The sequence below is a fragment of the Pteropus vampyrus genome, unplaced genomic scaffold (assembly GCF_000151845.1).
Source record: "Pteropus vampyrus isolate Shadow unplaced genomic scaffold, Pvam_2.0 Scaffold261, whole genome shotgun sequence".
Classification (NCBI taxonomy): Eukaryota; Metazoa; Chordata; class Mammalia; order Chiroptera; family Pteropodidae; genus Pteropus; species Pteropus vampyrus.
This window is the reverse complement of record NW_011889042.1, coordinates 1,550,166-1,570,667: the sequence shown is the minus strand read 5'-3', so window position 1 is coordinate 1,570,667 and position 20,502 is coordinate 1,550,166. Positions and strand designations below refer to the sequence as shown.

Below are 20,502 nucleotides of genomic sequence, written 5' to 3'. Positions count from 1 at the left end.
AAACACATTTTAAATTTAGGTTAAATATTTTTTGCAGGAACATTATATCCTCAGTGCATGAGCTCAGGAAGCACATATGTCAGTCTATCCTACTATTTGGTAAGATTGAGTTCAGTAACTTGGTTAAGGTAGTGTCCACCATACTTTGCATTGTACAGATACCTTCTTCCCTTTGTAATTAACAAGTATATATGGAATGACTGAATATTCCCAATAATCTTTTCCCCAGTGGTTTTATCATCCATTGTTTCTTGTCCAAATCAGCTATTATTATGGTAATTATAAAATGGAGACTTGTTTAGTTTTATCATTTTTTCTATATTAGTATAATTCTTCTATATTAGTATAATTCTTCTATTCTAATATAATTTTCTATATTAGTATAATTTCTGTATTAGTATAATTAGTAAATAAGAGTTTTTCATACTTTCTTTTTAAAATTTAATTATTTTAAAAGTGTCAATATAGACTTTTTTTCCCTAGTGTGTTATCCATTTCTTTCATTATTCATTTTGGTCCTCAAATTGTCCCAAATTTTGCTAGAGAGAGCTCTGTTAAGATGACTTCTATATTCTTTTAACGTATATCTGTCAGTTTTTGAATCTTCTTTGCTTTCTGGTACAGTAGAGTGGTCCAGGTTTACCTTGTGCTTTCCCTGTCCCTGGCCCAGGACCACCCATTTCTCCAAGGAACTTTGGTTTCTTTTGATAGAGAAACCAAGATACAGGTGTCAGCTACACTCCTTGCTACTAAAATGTCATTGTTTCTGGCTCTTTCAGTGGGCAGAGCTAGGAAGTTTTTGTTTTTGTTTTAAATTATGGCTTCATATTGATAGCCCTAATCCCAGTCCAGTTCCGTAGGGTTCTTCTTCTTCCCTCAGTCCATATTTGCATCTGTTTTTCTACAGTGAAAAGCCTGATAACATTGATAAATTTACTCATTTGCTCAGTTGTACAATATATGCAATATAGTTTGAGACTATACCAGTACTATTAATAGTTACAAACCTACAAAGGGTGTTTTAAAATTTCTTTGCTATTTTTGTTATGCTTACATATGTCGCTAAGAGTGTACAGTGTAAAATTATTTAAATTTCTTTTTTCTCCTGTGGTAAAATTATCAGTGTAATGTTCAGTTATGTATATGTGTTTCTGTTGTATTCAGTTTATTTCTCTTCCTCATCCTTGTTTAATTTTATTTTTGGAATGTATAAAACATTAACATGGTGCAGAATTCCAAATCTTTGTTTTATAATCACAGTAATATTTGATTTAGAAAAGATAAAAAAATGAGTGCTAAAACCATTGAGGTATATATCTCAGAAGGTAAATTTCATTCTCTTTTCTACCTTTCCACTGTCCTTAGCTTTGGTTTATCTTAGTTATGTTTATCATTACAGATGTAAGCAGATACATATATATATATTCTTATTTTTCTCTTACATAAAAGGTAGCATACTGTGTATATTGTCATGTCATGTATGCTCCTTTGTACCTTGCTTCATTCTTTCTTTGTAGAGCTGTTCCTCATTCTTTGTAGAGCTTTTCTACACATTGTGTAGCTAGTCCATAGGTTTTCAGCCAAATGCTACGCATGGGCATTTAGGTTGTTTCTAATGTTTCACTTTTAAAATGATATTGCAACTAATAACCTAGCATATATGCTTTTCTCATGTTGCTGGAGGTGCGCCAGAACTTAGTAATAGGACATAAACTTAATACATCCAAAAAAATGCATCATTTTCCCCAAACCATTTCCCGTTATTGAATGACACCATTATCTATCCTATTACCATTATCTATCCTATTACACCATAGTATTATTATTTCTTATCACATCTAGTTAGTCAGCAAATGCTAATGATATACCTTTACCCTTTCTTTTTTTTTCACCTTCATTTTCTTAGTTACAGGTCTTCTTTGCTTAGTTTACTGTATTGGCCTCCTAAATGCTCTCATTTCTTTTCTGGAACTCCACATTTTTACTAGAATGGCCTTTCTTAAAGCCACATGATATTATTTTCCTTACTTCAGCATTTCTCTTCTGTCTCTAAGATAAGATTCAAACATCTTTGCTTAGATGCCCAAGCCTTCCATTTCCTGGCCTCCTCCTAATCTCTAACCACTTGTAACCTTACTGAACTACTTATAGAATCCCTAGATGTGTCCTGACAAACCTCTTTTGCACTAGGAATGCTTTTCAATGTCCTCCACATTTTATCTTAATAACTTTTCACGGTACAACTTAGGTATGACCACCTCAAGGAAGACCTCTTGCCAGGTCAGATGCAGTTCCCCTGTTCACCCATAGCACTTTATGCTTACCTCCATTGACTTGTCTCTCTTCCCTGAGACTTTGGGCTCCTTTAGACTTGAGACTCCTGCTAGTTTTGCTTTCTTGTTACAGAGCCCAGAGCATGGTAGACATTCAACAGTTAATGAATATATGAATAAACTTAATAAGCTGTTTACATTTTTAAAAAATTATCTTTAGATTTTCATTTACATGTTCACTACAGAAAATCCAAACAGTACAGCTGTATATAAGTAGTAAATGTCTTGCATTTACCCCTATCTCAATTTCTAGTGGGAACTGTGATTCATATTTTAATATTGGCAAGAAAAGCACAAATTAGATTTTCCAGTTACTGCAGAATAAAAATGTCTACTATTTTGTTCTTATAGATCATCTCTTTTCCTTTAGGCAATGATAGTAAGAAATGCTAAAGATACAGCTCATACAAAAGCAGAACGGAATATTCTGGAGGAAGTAAAGCATCCCTTCATTGTGGATTTAATTTATGCCTTTCAGACTGGTGGAAAACTCTACCTCATCCTTGAGTATCTCAGCGGTCAGTACACACAGTTTGGTGTAATTATTTGCATTTGCTCCAGAAAAAGGGTCAAAACATTATTTTCCAATGGAAAAATGCTTTTTCCCAATGTGATCAGATAGTTCTTAAAATTGACAAATACATTGACATAAGGAATTCAGATGTGACCAAGTGTTTCTTTTTTCAGATAAATATGAAGGAAATTTTAAAGGTTAAGTTTTTTTCCCATCTGTAAAATTTTATCTTAATCCTTTTGTAATCAATTAACTAAATAACAAACACCTAATTGATACAGAGCCATCAAATTGACTGCACTTGGGTAAGATACTATAATTCAAATAAACCATTAAAGTGTTTCTAAACTGAAATGAAAAACTTACTTCAGAATATTGTTTAAGATACTGAGTATTTTTAGAATTGCATCTTAAAACAAGACTTTTTTGGTTTAATGTAGTTTTATTGATAGATTATGCAGTTTACATTAGAAATCATCCACATTTTCCAAAGTTTACTACCTCCTAGGAACTAGTCGCTTTTCATATCATTTCTAGATCATAGGTATTGTTTTCCAGCAAACACACTTGAGTTTTCTGAAAAACAGATTTTCCAATAGCCTGTAACATGGAAGAGAAAGCTGCAGAATTTAGTAACTTTTTTGTGACTGTGCCATTTTTTTCTTGTAACTTTATTTTGACATAATTTTATAGATTTATTCAAAAAAATTTTAAGTATAGCACAGATAGTTCCCACATACCCTTCACCTTGATTTCTCCAAGCCTTATCATTTTAGTTTTGTTTCATCCTTCTTTCTCTCTCTATGTATGTGTATATATATGTATGTGTGTATATATCTTGTATATACACAAATGAATACATATATAATTTTTTTCTGAACTCTTTAAGAGAGTGTTGCAGATATGATTTCCCTTTATTCCTAAATACTGTAGTGTATTTTTTCTGAAATCAGTGACAGTATCTTGCATAACTAACTAAAATTATTAAAAATAGGAAATTAACAATAATAACAATAATATCTCCTTAGTTTCCTCTAATCTGGAACAGTTCCTCAATCTTTCTTTGTCTTTCATGACCTTGACATTTTTAAAGAGTACAGGCCAGTTATTTTGTAGAACGTATCAATTTGGGCTTATCATTGTTTGCTCAGGATTAGATTCAGGTTATGCATTTTGGGGAAGGCCATCTAAGTAACATTATTTCCTTCTTTGTGTATCAGATTAGGAGGTACATGATATATATATGTTTGTATCTTTGTTCCATCACTTTGTTCCAGTAAAGTTGATGTTAAGTTTGACCACATGTGTAAGTTGGTGTCTGCCAGTTTTTACCCTGGTGAGGTTTGCCCTTTATAATTATCTTGATATATCAAGCTTTCACATAGTTTTAGCATCTATTGATTCTTGCCTGAAACAGTTAATTATGATGATTGCCAAGTGATTTTTCTTATTCCATCATGCCTCCTTCATTTATTATTTGACATTCAGCTGGAATGAAGAGCTTTCCTTCTTCCCCATTTTAAAACTTTATCTATTTGATTTATATCACTATGAATTCATGGATTCTAAGATTATTCAGTAGGATATAACCCTTTATTAATCATTTATTTTGATATTCAAATCATGTCATGCTTTTTAAAAGGCCACTACCAGGTTCATCTAGTTTCTGACAGAGTTATGAGAATATGGACATTTTCTAATTTGCAAGGGTGATTTTAATCATGTACTAACATTTTTGTACTTATGGGTAAAATGTTAGAGAAGGTTTAATCAAAATTTCTTTAACTCCAATCTGGAATCTATAAACATTTTGAAGTTTATAAGTATAAAAATCTAGAATTCCAAATCTTAGATATTTCACATAAGAATAAGAACACCGCTAAAAGCAGAATTCTGAGGACTTAGTTTTAAACCTATAATTTTGAAGATTTTTTTGATTTTTAAGGGGCTGATGTCTTTTAATTATGGTTAAAAGGAGAGCACAAACCCTCTCATTAGAAATGGGTTGGAAATAAAGATCGTTTTATTTCAAATGTCTTTTCCTTTTCTTTACAGGAGGAGAATTATTTATGCAGTTAGAAAGAGAAGGAATATTTATGGAAGATACAGCCTGGTAAGTGAAATTTTTGTGGTTGCATGGATTCAGGTAATGATTCATATAATTAAAAGCAAAGCCCTATTCCCACTGTGGGCAGCCAAATGATTTAATAAATTGTTCTGGAGCCAGTCAGTCACTCAGGACTTAAAGGGGGAGAAGCAGCTTTTGGACTGGGCAGCTATTGGAGGTCACATCATTCCTTTGCCCCCAGGCCTTGGGTGGAACGCTCTTCACGCCAGTTCCTAACAGAACCATTCTCACTGGGGCTTTCTTTCCTTGAATTGGTAAGCTGCCTGCCTTGGCTGTGGGTGAGTGTGATTTTCCAGTGAAACTTTATGTGTAGAACAATGGAAAGTATCAGCAATCATTTCTTTTTTTTTAGACTTTCCAGTTCCAAGGTGCAGTCTTAGGGAGGTGATAAGCCTGCACACATCATCTGTGGATTCTATGGTCAGAATGGGATATACCGTCCTTATTTCTTAAGATGGCATCTACTTCAAATTAAAAATATATACATCCTTTTGAGAAATGACAGTATTGGGTAACAATAAATCAGTTTATCCTACACATTAATTGAATAGAAAACACTTAAATGTTTTTTCTACCTTAATTACCAAACTGCATTCCATTGTTTAATTTCAGGCCTTTTCTAACACAGAAGCTGCATTTAAGAGCCTTAGGGATGAAGTGCCCTTTTTTGGAGGAGGCTCTCTGAGCCGTGTTGGAGGCTGTGTTTGTGGTCCTGCTGGCTGTGAAACTGCCTCAGTCCTCTAGGACACACCCTCTCCATCCTGGAGTAATCTGCAGGATTGCAACATTGTTATGCAGCCAGTATTGCAGTGCCTTGTGCTTTTCGAATCCAGACAGGGTTGACTCAGCCCTTTATTCTTTTGAGGTAGATAAATTTGAGTGTCACACAGTTTATAGTTGTGGGCTGGCTGGCAAGAGGGAGGGCAGATACTGTGGGCATGAGCTGTATGAAAATATGCAGCTGTAATAAGTAAGGGATGAGTGGGCTTCTAAGGGTCAGTTTATAAGGTATCTTTTGAAACTAAGATTTGCTCTCTGAGTATAACAAAATTCTTATTTCCTATGGGGTTTTAAAATTGGGGGTGGGTGGGAGAAATTTGCTTTGATCTGAATGACTATTGGCCCAATTCCTACACAGAACAAAACATGACCAGTAACAGTTTGGCATATTCTGGATTTTGCAATTTTAGCAGTATGTTTTAATGATAAAATAAAATATTTTTTAGTTTCACTAAATGAGTGAAACAAATGTCTCCATACCTTTTGGCAGCATCCTATGCCATCTCTTTCCCCAGTGCCCCCTCCACCCGCCCGCCCCCCGCACTAGTCTTTGGTGCATGTCTGTTTCTTCCAAGGTATTTTGCTCCATACATAAACTGCTTTAAGTAGATTATTCTTTAATTTTGTTAAATCACTTTTGTTTCCAGCTTTTACTTGGCAGAAATCTCCATGGCTTTGGGGCATTTACATCAAAAGGGGATCATCTACAGAGACCTGAAGCCGGAGAATATCATGCTTAATCACCAAGGTGGAGATATACTGTAAACAATTCTATAGTAAATAATCATCTTAAAATCCTCCCACACAGGTTATGGTCATTTTAAAGCCCCATAGTCATGTGTCAATTATTATATATTTCTCCTGCAGAATTTATGGCATCATGCTACTTGTTGAGATTTAAATATTTAGATATTTATGGTTGATGAGATTAAAGGGAGTTGAAGATGCTTGGCCATTCAGTTACCTTTTTGATTTAATCTTTACTCTATAGCTTGTCATTCTTTAGAAATCCTTACATTATGTGGGGTGAGTCAAAGCCAGTCCAAACACAAATTTTGTGTTATTCCATAAATTGGAAAGTGAATCTTAACCTTTACAGACTGAGTTTTCTTTAATGATGAAAATACATAAATATGAGAAGCAATACTTTTATGATAATTTTTATTAATACTGTACAAAAGGACAGGATTAGAATTGAACCAAAATATATGATGTAGCCGTGGAAATAAAACGTTTAATAGGCATCAGTTTATTCTTGCTGTTGGTTTGTGACAACAAACATAAAAATCAAACAGGTTAATATTCTTTACAGCTACAGGTATAATCAAAGTGGCCTTGATTATAACTACATGCTGCTACAGACAGTTCAATTTATGTGAAAGTAATCAGGGCTGGATAGACTTGGCAGTTCACTTCATACCCCAAAGGAGCAACTAGACAACCAGGAGGTCTGGTAGCAGCTGCTGATCCTTAGATGTCTGTAAAATTCTTGTGCAGAAAATGGTATATGGACAATTGATGCCCATATGAGTGTTTCAAATTGTGCTCCCTCCCCCTTTCCTTTTTTGTTTTGGAGAGTGCTATGCTTAACCAAGCACCCATCACCCCCCAACATGAATTCTGATTCTGAATTTCAACACAAAGGATAGGATAGGGAAGTGACTAGTTAACATCTTTGATTCATGAAATTGTGTATCAGGTGCTTTTGTGAAAATAAAGGTCATATTTCTTCTGTGTCAGAGTAAAGTACACATTTACATTTGAATCAGGCCATTGCCTCTTCCTTTTTCTGAAATAAACCTGGAATAGTAAGGTCTCTGGGGTTGTTGAACCATGGATATCTAATGACAGCTCAGTAAAGCTCACCTTGAACTGAAATTTTCTTTGTGTCAGGTGGTGAGTTTTTCACTCTGGATCAGGGATGATCTCATGCCATGTAACAATTTCATTTATTTTTCTAAACTGTTAGCATTGGCAGAATAAGCTAACTTGTTATAATGACTTTCTGAGACTATTTTAAGAACTGTCAAGTCACAGTTCACTGTGATAAAAGCTATGTATTTGAAGTAGAGTCACACCTTTGTTTAAAAGGTATAGAATATCTGTATTAGGGTCTGTGTACTTAAACCAGACTCACCAAGAAGTTTTCCTAGGACTTACTCTTTCAAGATGGTAGAGAATTCTAGGTATAGGTAAAGCTGGAGCCTTAGACAAGCTTTTTCACTTATCTTTATTTTCCATTTACCAGATAGATAATCTCATTGGCAAAAGATGATTCTGCCCTAACCTTAAATTGTTAACATCTCATTTTATGAATATCTTCAAAAAAATTAAAGCAGAAAAAGTTAAATGGATAGATTATTGTCTTGTATGATGTGTTCAAATATTGCGCATACTTAGAAATCTCACAATAACCATGCTATGATCTTTTATTGTAGGTCATGTGAAACTAACAGACTTTGGACTATGCAAAGAATCTATTCATGATGGAACAGTTACACACACATTTTGTGGAACAATAGAATACATGTGAGCTGCATGTTAAAAGAAATATAACTGGTTTGGGGGTAATAGCTAACTTTTACCTGGTTTAAGTAATAGTGTGCTAAATTTTTTGTAGCATCATTGCCTTCATATTTTGTTTTTAAAATTCTAATTCAGATGATATACAAATGGGTGGATTTTTTAGACATATTATTTTTCTCATTGTAGGGCCCCTGAAATCTTGATGAGAAGTGGCCACAATCGTGCTGTGGATTGGTGGAGTTTGGGAGCATTAATGTATGACATGCTGACTGGAGCAGTAGGTGCACAGTTAAAAGCTGCATGAATTTTGTATGGTCTGTGCTGAGTAGTTGCCAAATCACTATAGCAAGAGACCTTTCCTATGCTTCTTGAAAATATTACCAATGGAGTTGTTTTTTTAAAATTTAGCACTACAAATGCTTTATTAGTAGTAGTATGGTCCCCCGTACTTTTAAAAACAATTTCATTTAAGTGATCTATGTCATGGCAGTCCCGTGAAATAGACGTAAAAATAGATACTGCCCTTATTTTATAAATGGAGAAAGTGAAGCACAAAATCACATGGCTCACCCATTATCACACAGAGTTAATGGTGAAAACCCATTTTCTTCCAGGATATTTCTATTTCCTCTGTCACATTGTTTAAAAACTACAGGTATTTAGCAGTGCCTACATCACAGTATACTTTTCTGATCTCTGTGCCTGACTAATTCAGTAAATGGTAATTATGTTATTTAAAATTTGATTTTTTATATGCTAATGTTTCTCACTCTCTTCTACTCTTAGCCCCCATTCACTGGGGAGAATAGAAAGAAAACAATTGACAAAATCCTCAAATGTAAACTCAATTTGCCTCCCTACCTCACACAAGAAGCCAGAGATCTGCTTAAAAAGGTAGGGTTCTTAAATAGGCACTCAACTACTAGGATTTAAATAGATAAAGATTGAATGAAAAAGCCTATAGTTTTTGTGGGGGAAGTACAAATTTGTTTAAGGATTTTATTTTATTATTATTCCCAAACAATATTTAATAGTAACTAACAAATCATGTTTTCTGAAGGCAAAATAGACAAGCAGATACTATAAAGAAAAAATTTGACTAAAGTTCATCCATGTTTTCTTTTTCCTCCCTAAAGCTGCTGAAAAGAAATGCTGCTTCTCGTCTTGGAGCTGGTCCTGGGGATGCTGGAGAAGTTCAAGTAGGGATTGGCATGTTTGGTGGTTTGAGGGGAAGATAACGCTAATTTTATGTATTTGTACAGTTTGTTTGTAGTTGCTTATAACTATAGCTTCTTTTGTTATCAGTAACTTCAAACAGGGAGTGGTCAATCCAGTGAAGTCTGTTCCCCTTGACTTCCTGCTTTTTTTCTAGGCTCATCCATTCTTCAGACATATTAACTGGGAGGAACTGCTGGGTAGGAAGGTGGAGCCCCCCTTTAAACCTCTGTTGGTATGTATACATGAATGCATATAATTTGAGGGACCTGATACTTTTCTAGAATATCTCAGTCAGAAATATTATATTTATTAACAGTTTAATAAACTTTGGTCTATCCTCTTTTCTCTTCAGAATCTTCTGTAGTCTTTTTAAGAACTACCTCTAGTAGCAATTGATGACTGTATTAATTGTTTTTAAGTTGGTTGCCTCAGACAAATATTTCAAGTACATGGGAATTTTTTTTTTTTTTTCTTGGCGCTTTGTTTAATTCAACCCTATTTTAAATTTGATTTTCTGGGAATTTTTTTCTTCAAAATATAGAATATATGTTTGCTAGGGTTGCAGACAAATATTACAAACTAGGGGACTTAAACCACAGAAATTTACTGTGTACTGTTCTGGAGGCTAGAGGTCTGAGATCAAGGTATTGGCAGTGTTGGTTCCTTCTGAAGGCTGAGAGGGAGACTCTGCTTCATGCCTCATTCCTAGCTTCTGGTGGTTTGATGGCAATCTTTGGCATTCGTCGGCTTATAGGCACATCACCTGATTTCTGCCTTCATGTTCACAGGTCATTCTCTTTCTATGCTGGCCTCTGTTCCATTTTTCCCTTTTTATGAGGACACTAGTCATACTGAATTAGGGTCTACCCTATTCCAGTATGACTTCTTAACTAATTACATTTGCAATGACCCTCATTCCAAATAAGGTCACATTCTGAGTTAGAACTTCAATATATGAATATTGGGGAGGGAGGTGCACAATTTAAACCATAACAATATGTTTATATGTATATGAGTTAATATGTTAGTTCTTGTGTTTCTCCCACCTTAGAATTTGAGGAAATATAATTTCTTTTTCTGTTTTATGGGATAAAGGTAGAGTTGGAGAGGATAATGATGATTATCCTCTTGTCCTTGGTGCACCAGGTGACTTGCTTTAAAATTTCAACATACATAATTGTAAGGAGGATAATTAAACCCTCATATACCAGTTGCCCAGCTTCAAAAATTATCAGGTCATCTTGTTTAAACATAAACATAAACCTAACCACCATGCTATCATCACAGTTAAAAAACTAACAATTTCTTTATTCTCTTTTTTTCCTTGCTGGTTTGTTTCAATAAGGATTCAATTAAGGCCTATCCAGTTTTGTTACTATGTCTCTTAGGTCTCTTTCCATCTATAGATATCCCCTTTCAATTCCTCCCCTGAGAATTTACTGAAAAAACTGGACCATTTGTCCTGTGGGGCTCCTCACATTTTGATTTTGCTGACTTTAATCCCATGGTGTCATTGACCATGTTCATCTTTCCTCGTATTTCTAAAAACTGGTGGTTAGATTTAGATACTTGATCTGATTCAGATTAAACTTTTGATATTGTGTATTTTGCTCAGGAGACAGAATGTGTATTTTTGTTTCTTTAGTGATGTGTTTGTGTTTCTTTCATTGTCTTTGCCTACAACAATGGTTCTCAGCCAGGATCAATATGGCAATGTCTGGAGATAGGTTGTCACAGCTTGGGAAAGGGGTGCTACTGGTATCTAGGGGTAGAGGCCAGAGATGCTGCTAAATATCCTGACAGTCCCCTACAAAAGTTATCAAGCCTAGAATGTCAGTAGTACTGAGGATGAGAAGCTGGCCTAGTTTCAGGATTTCGTTAGGGGTTTGTAAAATCGTCTTATTCTAATATTGTTATTCATTCTTTATTTGTTGGAATTCTTCCATAAAGAGAAATTCTTTACATCAGTTGTTTGCTTACCTGTTCATACAGGAAAGGTAGGATATGTTTGTTTCTTTCCCAGTGTTCAAAATAACGAATTAGTTTTCCGACATCTTCTAAAATTGACCAATGAATTATGTGTTTTTTTAAGTATGATTATGAACTCATGCCTTTTAACTTATTTGTGTTTCAATCTATTGTAGTTTTTTAAAATTGATGTTCAGCTTTTCTCATCTTTGGACACTTTGTGCTTAAACACATTGGTTCCTGAGTTCTTTTGACACGACCTCAGTGTCTGATGTACCAGAGAAGGAATTAAAAGAACAGATCTGGTGGTTCAATTTACTCTTTCACAAGAAAATATACTTGTGCAGAGTAGAGTAGTAGTTTTGCTCCTTGAGAAATCTAAAGGAATGAAGTAAGTTATGAGAAGAAGCTTTAGAGCATCTTACAAATGTGTTTTGTGTTTAAACTCTGCCTTAATAGTTTTTCAGGTTTATTACAAACCTGCAGTGGCCAACTAATAAATTATCTCTAAAAAGGGATATGGCCAGTGGATGAGGCATATTGAGTCTTTGCGAGAGGGGACAATTGGTATTCAGATTTTTAATAGGAATGATAACTGTAAACCAAAATCTATGTTAATATATGTTTAAAATTTGAATATGTAATTTGACCTTTGACATTTTCTACATATATTCTTCAGTCTGACTGCTAAAACTATTCTGATACTACAGTCAGACGCTGTGAAAGCTCTATCTAGAGCCTTCTCTAAGGCTTGTAATGCCTGTAATGCATTTAATATATATAATAGATTATTCATCATTTTGTAATCATTTTTTTTATAAAGCAATCTGAAGAGGATGTGAGTCAGTTTGATTCAAAGTTTACACGTCAGACACCTGTTGACAGCCCAGATGACTCAACTCTCAGTGAAAGTGCCAACCAGGTCTTTCTGGTAAGTGAAAGAATTGCCATGTAGCCATGGGAAATTTAAATATGAGGGTGGCCCCGCTTATTGAAAAATAAGAAATGCCATTGTCAGTAAGAAAATTCATTTTGGTTGCTTTGCAGTTTGATGTAGATAACCTGAGGTTCTATTTTTTTTTTTAAAGTTATCCCATTATAACTTATCGATGTTAGAATATTCTCATAATCCATCATTTTATTTTAGCAGTTACAGTAGGAGTGTATGGTTCTTCAGAGTGTATGATTTCTTTTTTTGATGGGCCACTGACTTAAGGTAATGTTTGGCTCTGGATATTAACTGAAAGCCACATACCTTAAGCAGCAGGAACTATTTTATTCCTGAACTATTTTATTCCTGAAGAGCTACAGATTTTTGATACTTTTAACATAAGTCTGTAGGGGAATTTTAGCCTATAAGTTATGAGTATTTGACATCAAAATATATTAGTTCATATGTGGCAGTTATTAAATTAATCTACAATGTAAAAGTATCTATACCTTGTCTCCTCAGATAGAAAAGCAAAAGTTGGATTTTGATCAACAAAAAGGATAGATTTATACCTGATGACCATCATTGCATATTATTTTCCTTTAAGTATGATCATATATGCTTATGTTTATTACTATACTTAATGTGTCACATGAACATCTACCTCATTTTGTAACCTTTGTTTCCTTTGTCATTTTGTCATTTTTTGGTCTACCTCTAGAGAGAATGGAATATGGGCAATATAATCATTTGGAAATTTTTTTCCCCCATTTCTGAGTTCACTGGATTTGTCACTAACTTAATTTTCAAGCTTTTTTATACTGCTCACAGTATAACACAAAGTAGTGTTGTATATTTTGGGGTAGAGAGTAAGTGCTACAGTTAGCATGGAATGCAAAAATTGTGTATGGTCAGAATTACTCTTAAATACTGTAATATAGTATGGTTTTGAATAAATAGCATTGAATAGAAACAATTCTATAAATGTATGATTGTGTAGTGGTATAAGAATAAAGCATATATGCAAAATATAATTTCACGTGAACACATGTTAAGTTTATGTCTCCATTATATGAAGGTCTTATATCCTCCTTAGTAAAATCTCATGTTTAGTTAAGGAAGGTAGGCATGATTCATTTTAATTCTGGCATTGCTTTATTTTTTTTTCTCTTATGATGTGCAGTTTTGTTTTCTACTGATGTGATGTGGCATTTATTCCTTTGATGTAACATACAGACCTTTTCCTCAAATGAGCATTGCAGTTTCAACTAGTCTGACAATGTTTCCCCTCATAAAAAAGTCTAGAAACATCTTAACTAGCTAAAAAGAAATCCAAACTTGAGGTTATAAAAGTTATATAAGCTAAGCTTTTGTTGTTAAAGTAGTGTTTAACTTTTCATAATTAATTAAATTGGCTACCTAAAAGAACAATTCATTAGTTAGGTTGTAGCCAGAATTCTACACATAAAATAGATCTCTTTAAAAATTAATTAAAAAATGGTTATATCCACATACCTGGAGATTGGGGTTGTAGCAACTTCAGTTCAATAAACATTTAAGTTCCTATCACAGAATTAAAAGAAATTCAAAGATGATTAAGGCACAGCCTGGTCCTCTTGGTAGTTACAGCTTTAGCCCACTAGAACATGTGGGGAAATGGCCTCTGAAGTACACATGTAGCTGTCTCAAAGCATACTGCTCCACATAATTGCACCTCACTCTTTAGGGCTTTATTGAGTCTCTTTATTATAACTCACAATGCCTACTCATACCTGACTAGAATAATAAATAGAAGGGAAGATAGGTGGAGGACTGATTGTTAACGGGGTGAACATTGACAGCAAGAGAAATGACAGCTGGTAGCCTAATAATAGCAAGGTCCAAGAAAGAACTAAAGCTAACAAAACTACATATTTGTCTATTGCAATTGAGAGTTTTCACAGTGCTGACCTTTATTCATTAAGAAATTACCAAATCCATCCAGTCATTGATAGAAAACCAGAAAAATAACATGTGCCATGTTAGAGAATTCTATTTTTACTTTGGCCTAGTAATGAGAAACGTTTTTGGGGGATGATCATCTTAGTTGCTTATATGCATATGGTTAAAAACACTGGAATTTTCTTTGCATTTATTTATCTTGATATTTAACATCTTAGTATGGAGCTTACATTTATCTGTTTTTTTCTACTCCTTTCAATAGAGTGGAATTTTGTTTGATAGCCTGCGGGGCTCAATAATATTCTTCTTTCTTGAGGTGTGTGTGTCTGGAAAGAAGTTAACAGGTGTGAAATGAGATCGAGATGGAAGAGTACAGATTAGTAATTTTAGGCATGTATGAATGTGTTGTTGTGTCAGAGACTGAACAACCACATTTTCTTGATGTATATGACAAAATGCCCTTCTGTAGTCCACTGTTACTTTCTTTCAGGGTTTTACATATGTGGCTCCATCTGTACTTGAAAGCGTGAAAGAAAAGTTTTCCTTTGAACCAAAAATCCGATCACCTCGAAGATTTATTGGCAGCCCACGAACACCTGTCAGGTATTCAGACTTTGTTATTCTCAGTCTTTTTTTCTAACCTAGATGAGCCTTGCTTTAGAAATATATGCCACATTACATAAATAAAAGATCTGTCATCATACTCTTTTTGGTTGACATAAGCATAGCATGTATGCCTTATTATATTCCAAGTGACTAGTCTGTGACTAATCAATGATAATATGCTATATAGTTTACCTTCCCTCCTAAAAGTTAGCTGCTATACTGGCAGATGTCCTCTTTACCCATTTGTTCCCCATTTGTTGTGTACCAGGGGCTGTGCTGCATGCTTGGGGACACATGATTAACATAGGAATTGTCCTTGTCTTGATGAAGCTTACAATTTAATGAGAGGGAGTCAACAACAAACACAAAAGAAGGAAATAAAAAAATATGTAATTGCAAGTAGTGCCAAGTGCTATACGAAAAAAAATTTAAAATGTAGTGGTAGAGAGCAAAGAGTAACAAGGGGGCGTCTATTTACGGTGGTCGAGACAGGCCTTACTGGTAAAGTAACATCTAAGAATGAAGAGAAAGAGCAAACCATACAAAAAATAGAAGTACAAGGGTATTACAGGTAGACCAGCTTTTGCAAAAGCCTTAAGGGAAGAAGAACTTGGTTTTTTCTTGGAAATTAAAGGTCACTGTTCCTGAAGGATGGTGAGAGAGGAATAGAATGGCAAAGGTTTGGAGAAGTATTTTATTTTAAATGCAATGGGAAGCTATGTTAAGTGGGAGAGTAAAATGATTTTTTTTTTTTTTTTAAGTTTCATTGAGGGTTTTATGGGAGCAAGTTTAGAGGTAAAGAGACCAGTTAGGAAACTAGCAATTAGTTTGGGAGGGAGACGGCTCAATTTTTGCCTTTGTGCTAATCCACACAAAAATAAAATTAAATGAAAATAAATGTCATGTTACCCCACTCCCTTTAAATATAAGGGAAACATTTCTTGTTGAGATAATTCTTGAGACAAATGAATGATAGCTCTTCCTTGTCTTAAAGCCCAGTCAAATTTTCTCCTGGGGATTTCTGGGGAAGAGGTGCTTCAGCCAGCACAGCAAATCCTCAGACGCCTGTGGAATACCCAATGGAAACAAGTGGAGTAGAGCAGATGGATGTGACGATGAGTGGGGAAGCTTCAGCCCCACTTCCAATACGACAACCGAACTCCGGGCCATATAAAAAACAGGCTTTTCCCATGATATCCAAACGACCAGAGCACCTGCGTATGAATCTATGACAGAGCAATGCTTTTAATGAATTTAAGGCAAAAAAGGTGGGGAGACGATTTGTGAGCATCCTGCAGGGTGAAACAAGAAGACTCAAAATGATAGTCTTGGAGAGTCAGTGTTCTTACATGGAACACTTTGGACAGAGGAAAAATAAACATGGATTTTTAAAAATCAATCAATGGTGCAAAAAAAAAAAAAAAGCAAAATAGTATTGCAGAACTCTTAGGCACATCAATTAATTGATTCCTAGCGACATCTTCTCAACCTTATCAAGGATTTTCATGTTAATGGCTCAAAACTGACAGTATTAAGGGTAGGATGTTGCTTCTGAATCACTGTTGAGTTCTGATTGTGTCGAAGAAGGGTTATCCTTTCATTAGGCAAAGTATGAAATTGCCTGTAATACTTGCAACTAAGGACAAATTAGCATGCAAGCTTGGTCAAACTTTTTCTAGCAACATGGAATCAAAGACAAAAAGAAACTTATCAATTGATGTTTTACGTGCAAACAACCTGAATCTTTTTTTTATATAAATATATATTTTTCAAATAGATTTTTGATTCAGCTCATTATGGAAAACATCCCAAACTTTAAAATGCGAAATTATTGGTTGGTGTGAAGAAAGCCAGACAACTTCTGTTTCTTCTCTTGGTGAAATAATAAAAATGCAAATGAATCATTGTTAACCACAGCTGTGGCTCGTTTGAGGGATTGGGGGTGGACCTGGGATTTATTTTCAGTAACCCAGCTGTAATACCTGTCTGTAATACTAGGGGAAAAAAAATCTATTTAATCATTTCTATTTGCAGTACTGCTATACGCTAAGCCTAACTGGAAGCCTTGGAATGGGCATAAGTTGTGTGTCCTACATTTCATCCTTGTCCTGGGCCTGCATTGCACTGGAAAAATACCACCACCTGTTTTTATACCAGTATTTGGTTCAAGACACCAAATGTGTTCAGCCTGAGGCTGAAGAAAGACAGAAGAGAGTCAGGATCAAATGCATACTGAGGGCGGCAAAGTGAGGGAGACAGGGAGGTCCAGGGGAAAGAGGGTGTTGCCATGGTCCACGCTCTATCTCTTTACAGCAAGTTGATAAAGTTTTAAGTTTTACTTCTTTTTACTGTTTTTGCTGTCTACCTTCCTTAAATTTTTCCTCAACAATTTTAAAAGGAAAAAGGTTTTTTTCTCCTATACTGGGGCTACATTTTTTGATTGTAAAAATATTTGATGGCCTTTTGATGAATGTCTTCCACAGTGAATAAGTAAACTTAGTGGCTTAATTTAGGAAATATGTTAACAAGACACTGTTTTTGAAATTGTAACAAAATCTACATTAAGTGATTTATAGGTACAAAGAATAAAAATAAAGGTAATTTTACCTTTCTTAAATACTTCCTGCCTTAAAGAGAGCATTTCCATGACTTTAGCTGGTAAAAGGGTTTAATATCTGCAGAGCTTTATAAAAATATATTTCAGTGCATACTGGTATAATAGATGATCATGCAGTTGCAATTGAGTCTTATCACCTCTTTTTGTTTGTCTTTTATAATGTCTTCAGTCCGAGTGTGCAAAGTCAATTTGTAATATTTTGCAACCCCGATTTTTTTAAAATAGATGCTGCTTGCTTTGTTCTCCAAACCTTTTTGAGCCATAGGATCCAAGCCATAAAATTCTTTATGCATGTTGAATTCAGTCAGAAAAGAGCAAAGCTTTGCTTGTTTAAATAGCAGTTCAAGTGAAATGAAATTCTATGACATTAAGCAAAAAATGAACCATGAAAAATGATTGGAAATATACCTTTTCAATTGTGGCAATAATGAAAGAATTGATAATAGTTCATCTTTGGACAGAAAGCCTTTTTTTCTTTTTGAAATCACTCTCTAACTCCGCTTTCCCATTATTGCAGCATCCTACTGAGAATTTTATAACGTAGCTAGTAAATTAGCAGCTACAACAAGGGCAGAAATTGTATTTCAACTATAGATCTTTATTCTCTCATAGTTATGATGTCTGAAAAAACAGACCTCCTAAAGCTTTGGTGATATGTATAGACTTTATTTCAGACTGTAAATGGCTTGTGCTACTCTTAATACTTGTTTTCAGATGTGTTCACTAACTATAGTGTTAACTGCCTGACCAAATTCCAGCAAAAATTTCACAACAAAATATTCCTCCTCAATCCTGTTTGCTAACATTTGCACTGTGATTGGCTGGCTATAACCACCCCATAGTTAAACCATTTTCATAATTAGTACTGCCAGCAATAGTGGCAAACACTGCAGCTTTTCTGCATAAAAAGCATTAATTGTACATCTACCATCCACACAAAAAGTGTTTCAGACTTAATATTGAGATTAATTTCCTATGCTGTGGCAAGGTTATTGAGAAATTGTTTCATAAATGGATATCCCTACTATGACTGTGAAAACATGTCAGGTGCCACTTTAGTGTCACAGACAGAAAGCACACACCTATGCAATATGGCTTACCCTATATTTATTTGTAAAAATCCAAGTATAGTTTAAATATATGATGTCAATATTACTAGTTTTGAGTTTCTAAGAGGGTTCTTTATGATTCTTCCAGGTAAGTGTATAAAAGAGATTAAGTGCTTTTCTTTCATCACTTGATTCTTTAGAATCAGCTATTACAAGATATATTTTTATTTTGTATACATGCTGTTTTTTAATTAAAATATAATCACTGAGAATTGAAATTTACTAATTTTGATTTTATAAGGTTTGTAGCGTTATAGAATAAACTGGGATTTATAAACCAGCTGTGATTAACAATGTAAAGTATTAATTATTGAACTTAAACCAGATTTTCAGGAAAATTGTTATTTTCTCCCTTTATGGTCTTAACTAATTTGAATCCTTCAAGAAGGATTTTTCCATACTATTTTTTGAGATAGAAGATAATGGGGGCGGGTGGGGAGAAAGCATGTATGATGCTCCATAAATTCAACATTCTGTAAGTAATAAATGATTATAAACAAGATGCATCTTCAAAAGAATTAATATACTGAGCCTTGGATTTTATATTTAATATAGGACCTATTTTGGTTACTCAGTCATTATGGTTCCTAGCTTACAAGGGCTAGATCTAAGATTATTCTCATGGGAAATGTTGAATTTATGAAGTATGGATTTTGAGGTTTTGAAAATGGTTAATTTCTCAAATAAAAATATCAATGTCCAAATATTTACCCATTTTAGTAGGAGTAGACACTAGCAAGCTGGACAAAGCAATCATAAAAGTATTTGTCATACCATGACCTGTAGTCTTTTGCTGATTGATATAAAACTTTTCTTGTGTGATTAATTTACCACTATAGCACAGTATTATCTCAGTGGATTATCTGAAGTAACATCTGAAAGATGGGTTCATCTGTGTTTGCTCGTTAAACTATTTTTTTCCTATCCCAAGTTGGCTTTGCATCTATCTATCAGAGTAAATAAATTCTTCAGCTGCCTTATTAGGAGTGCTATGAGGGTAACACCTTTTCTGCTTTTCATCTTGTATTTAGTTTACTGTATTATTTGATTTCAGATTGAATGAATGTAAATAGAAATTAAATGCAAATTTGAATGAACATAAAATAGAAGTGATTTTTTTTATTATCTTAAGATAGGAAGAAATAATTATCAAGTACACAAATGGTTTCAGTAATTTTTTTCATTAACATGGCAGATGTGTTCAGGTTCTCATATTTAATAAACTGTACAGCTGACCCTTGAATTAAAATGGGTTGGAATTGCATGTGTCCACTTACATGCAGAATTTTTTCAATAAATATATTTGGCCTTCCATATCTGCATATGCAAATAGCCAACTGTAGAGTCAGAAATTACATGTGGATTTTCGACTAATGTCTCAATACATCTAGTGTAAGACGGGTAAAGTTTTGTATAGGCCACTTATTTATGAGGCAATTCTAGTCACATTTGCCAAGATGATTTCTCTATAGAAGTTCTCAAATTGACTTTAATAAAACATAGAGTAGCAACTCTTAATGCCAATGAAATAATCTTTCAGAAGGTGTGATATGAATTCACATAAAAAATGGGTTTTTGAATCCCTATTCCCCTATTTTTGAAGTGAAGGAACAGAAGTAATGTTTCCAGTTCATCAGCGTTGTTAGTGGATGGCATAGCTCTATTACATTTTCCCCCTCTTAAATTCATGTGAACTGCTTTCTTGTTAAAACAAACCCCACTGTCCACTTGGGACTTGTTATTAAATCATATTAAGAAACAAAGCTATCTGTAATAGGGTAAATAGATATAAGTAGATATTGTAATAGGACTGAATTAACTCATGTAGTAA

General features: G+C 34.2%; 1 protein-coding gene across 5 annotated transcripts in view; it reads left to right on the top strand.

The window, feature by feature from the left end:
- Positions 1–19,775, top strand: part of RPS6KB1 (ribosomal protein S6 kinase B1) — a 35,499-nt gene extending 15,724 nt beyond the window's left edge. For 2 of the 5 annotated variants that reach the window (XM_011375041.2, XM_023520364.1), the window contains exons 5-15: positions 2,704–2,851; positions 4,903–4,960; positions 6,403–6,503; positions 8,194–8,284; positions 8,468–8,558; positions 9,068–9,175; positions 9,418–9,480; positions 9,654–9,731; positions 12,291–12,398; positions 14,830–14,942; positions 15,940–19,450. In XM_011375041.2, the coding sequence (XP_011373343.1) occupies positions 2,704–2,851; positions 4,903–4,960; positions 6,403–6,503; positions 8,194–8,284; positions 8,468–8,558; positions 9,068–9,175; positions 9,418–9,480; positions 9,654–9,731; positions 12,291–12,398; positions 14,830–14,942; positions 15,940–16,177 (1,197 nt within the window). In that variant the 3' untranslated portion in view covers positions 16,178–19,450. Of the gene's footprint in view, positions 1–2,703; positions 2,852–4,902; positions 4,961–6,402; positions 6,504–8,193; positions 8,285–8,467; positions 8,559–9,067; positions 9,176–9,417; positions 9,481–9,653; positions 9,732–12,290; positions 12,399–14,829; positions 14,943–15,921 lie in introns of all 5 variants that reach the window. The other 3 variants (XM_011375042.1, XM_011375040.2, XM_011375043.2) reach the window with 3 other exon arrangements.
- Positions 19,776–20,502: the final 727 nt, after the last annotated feature.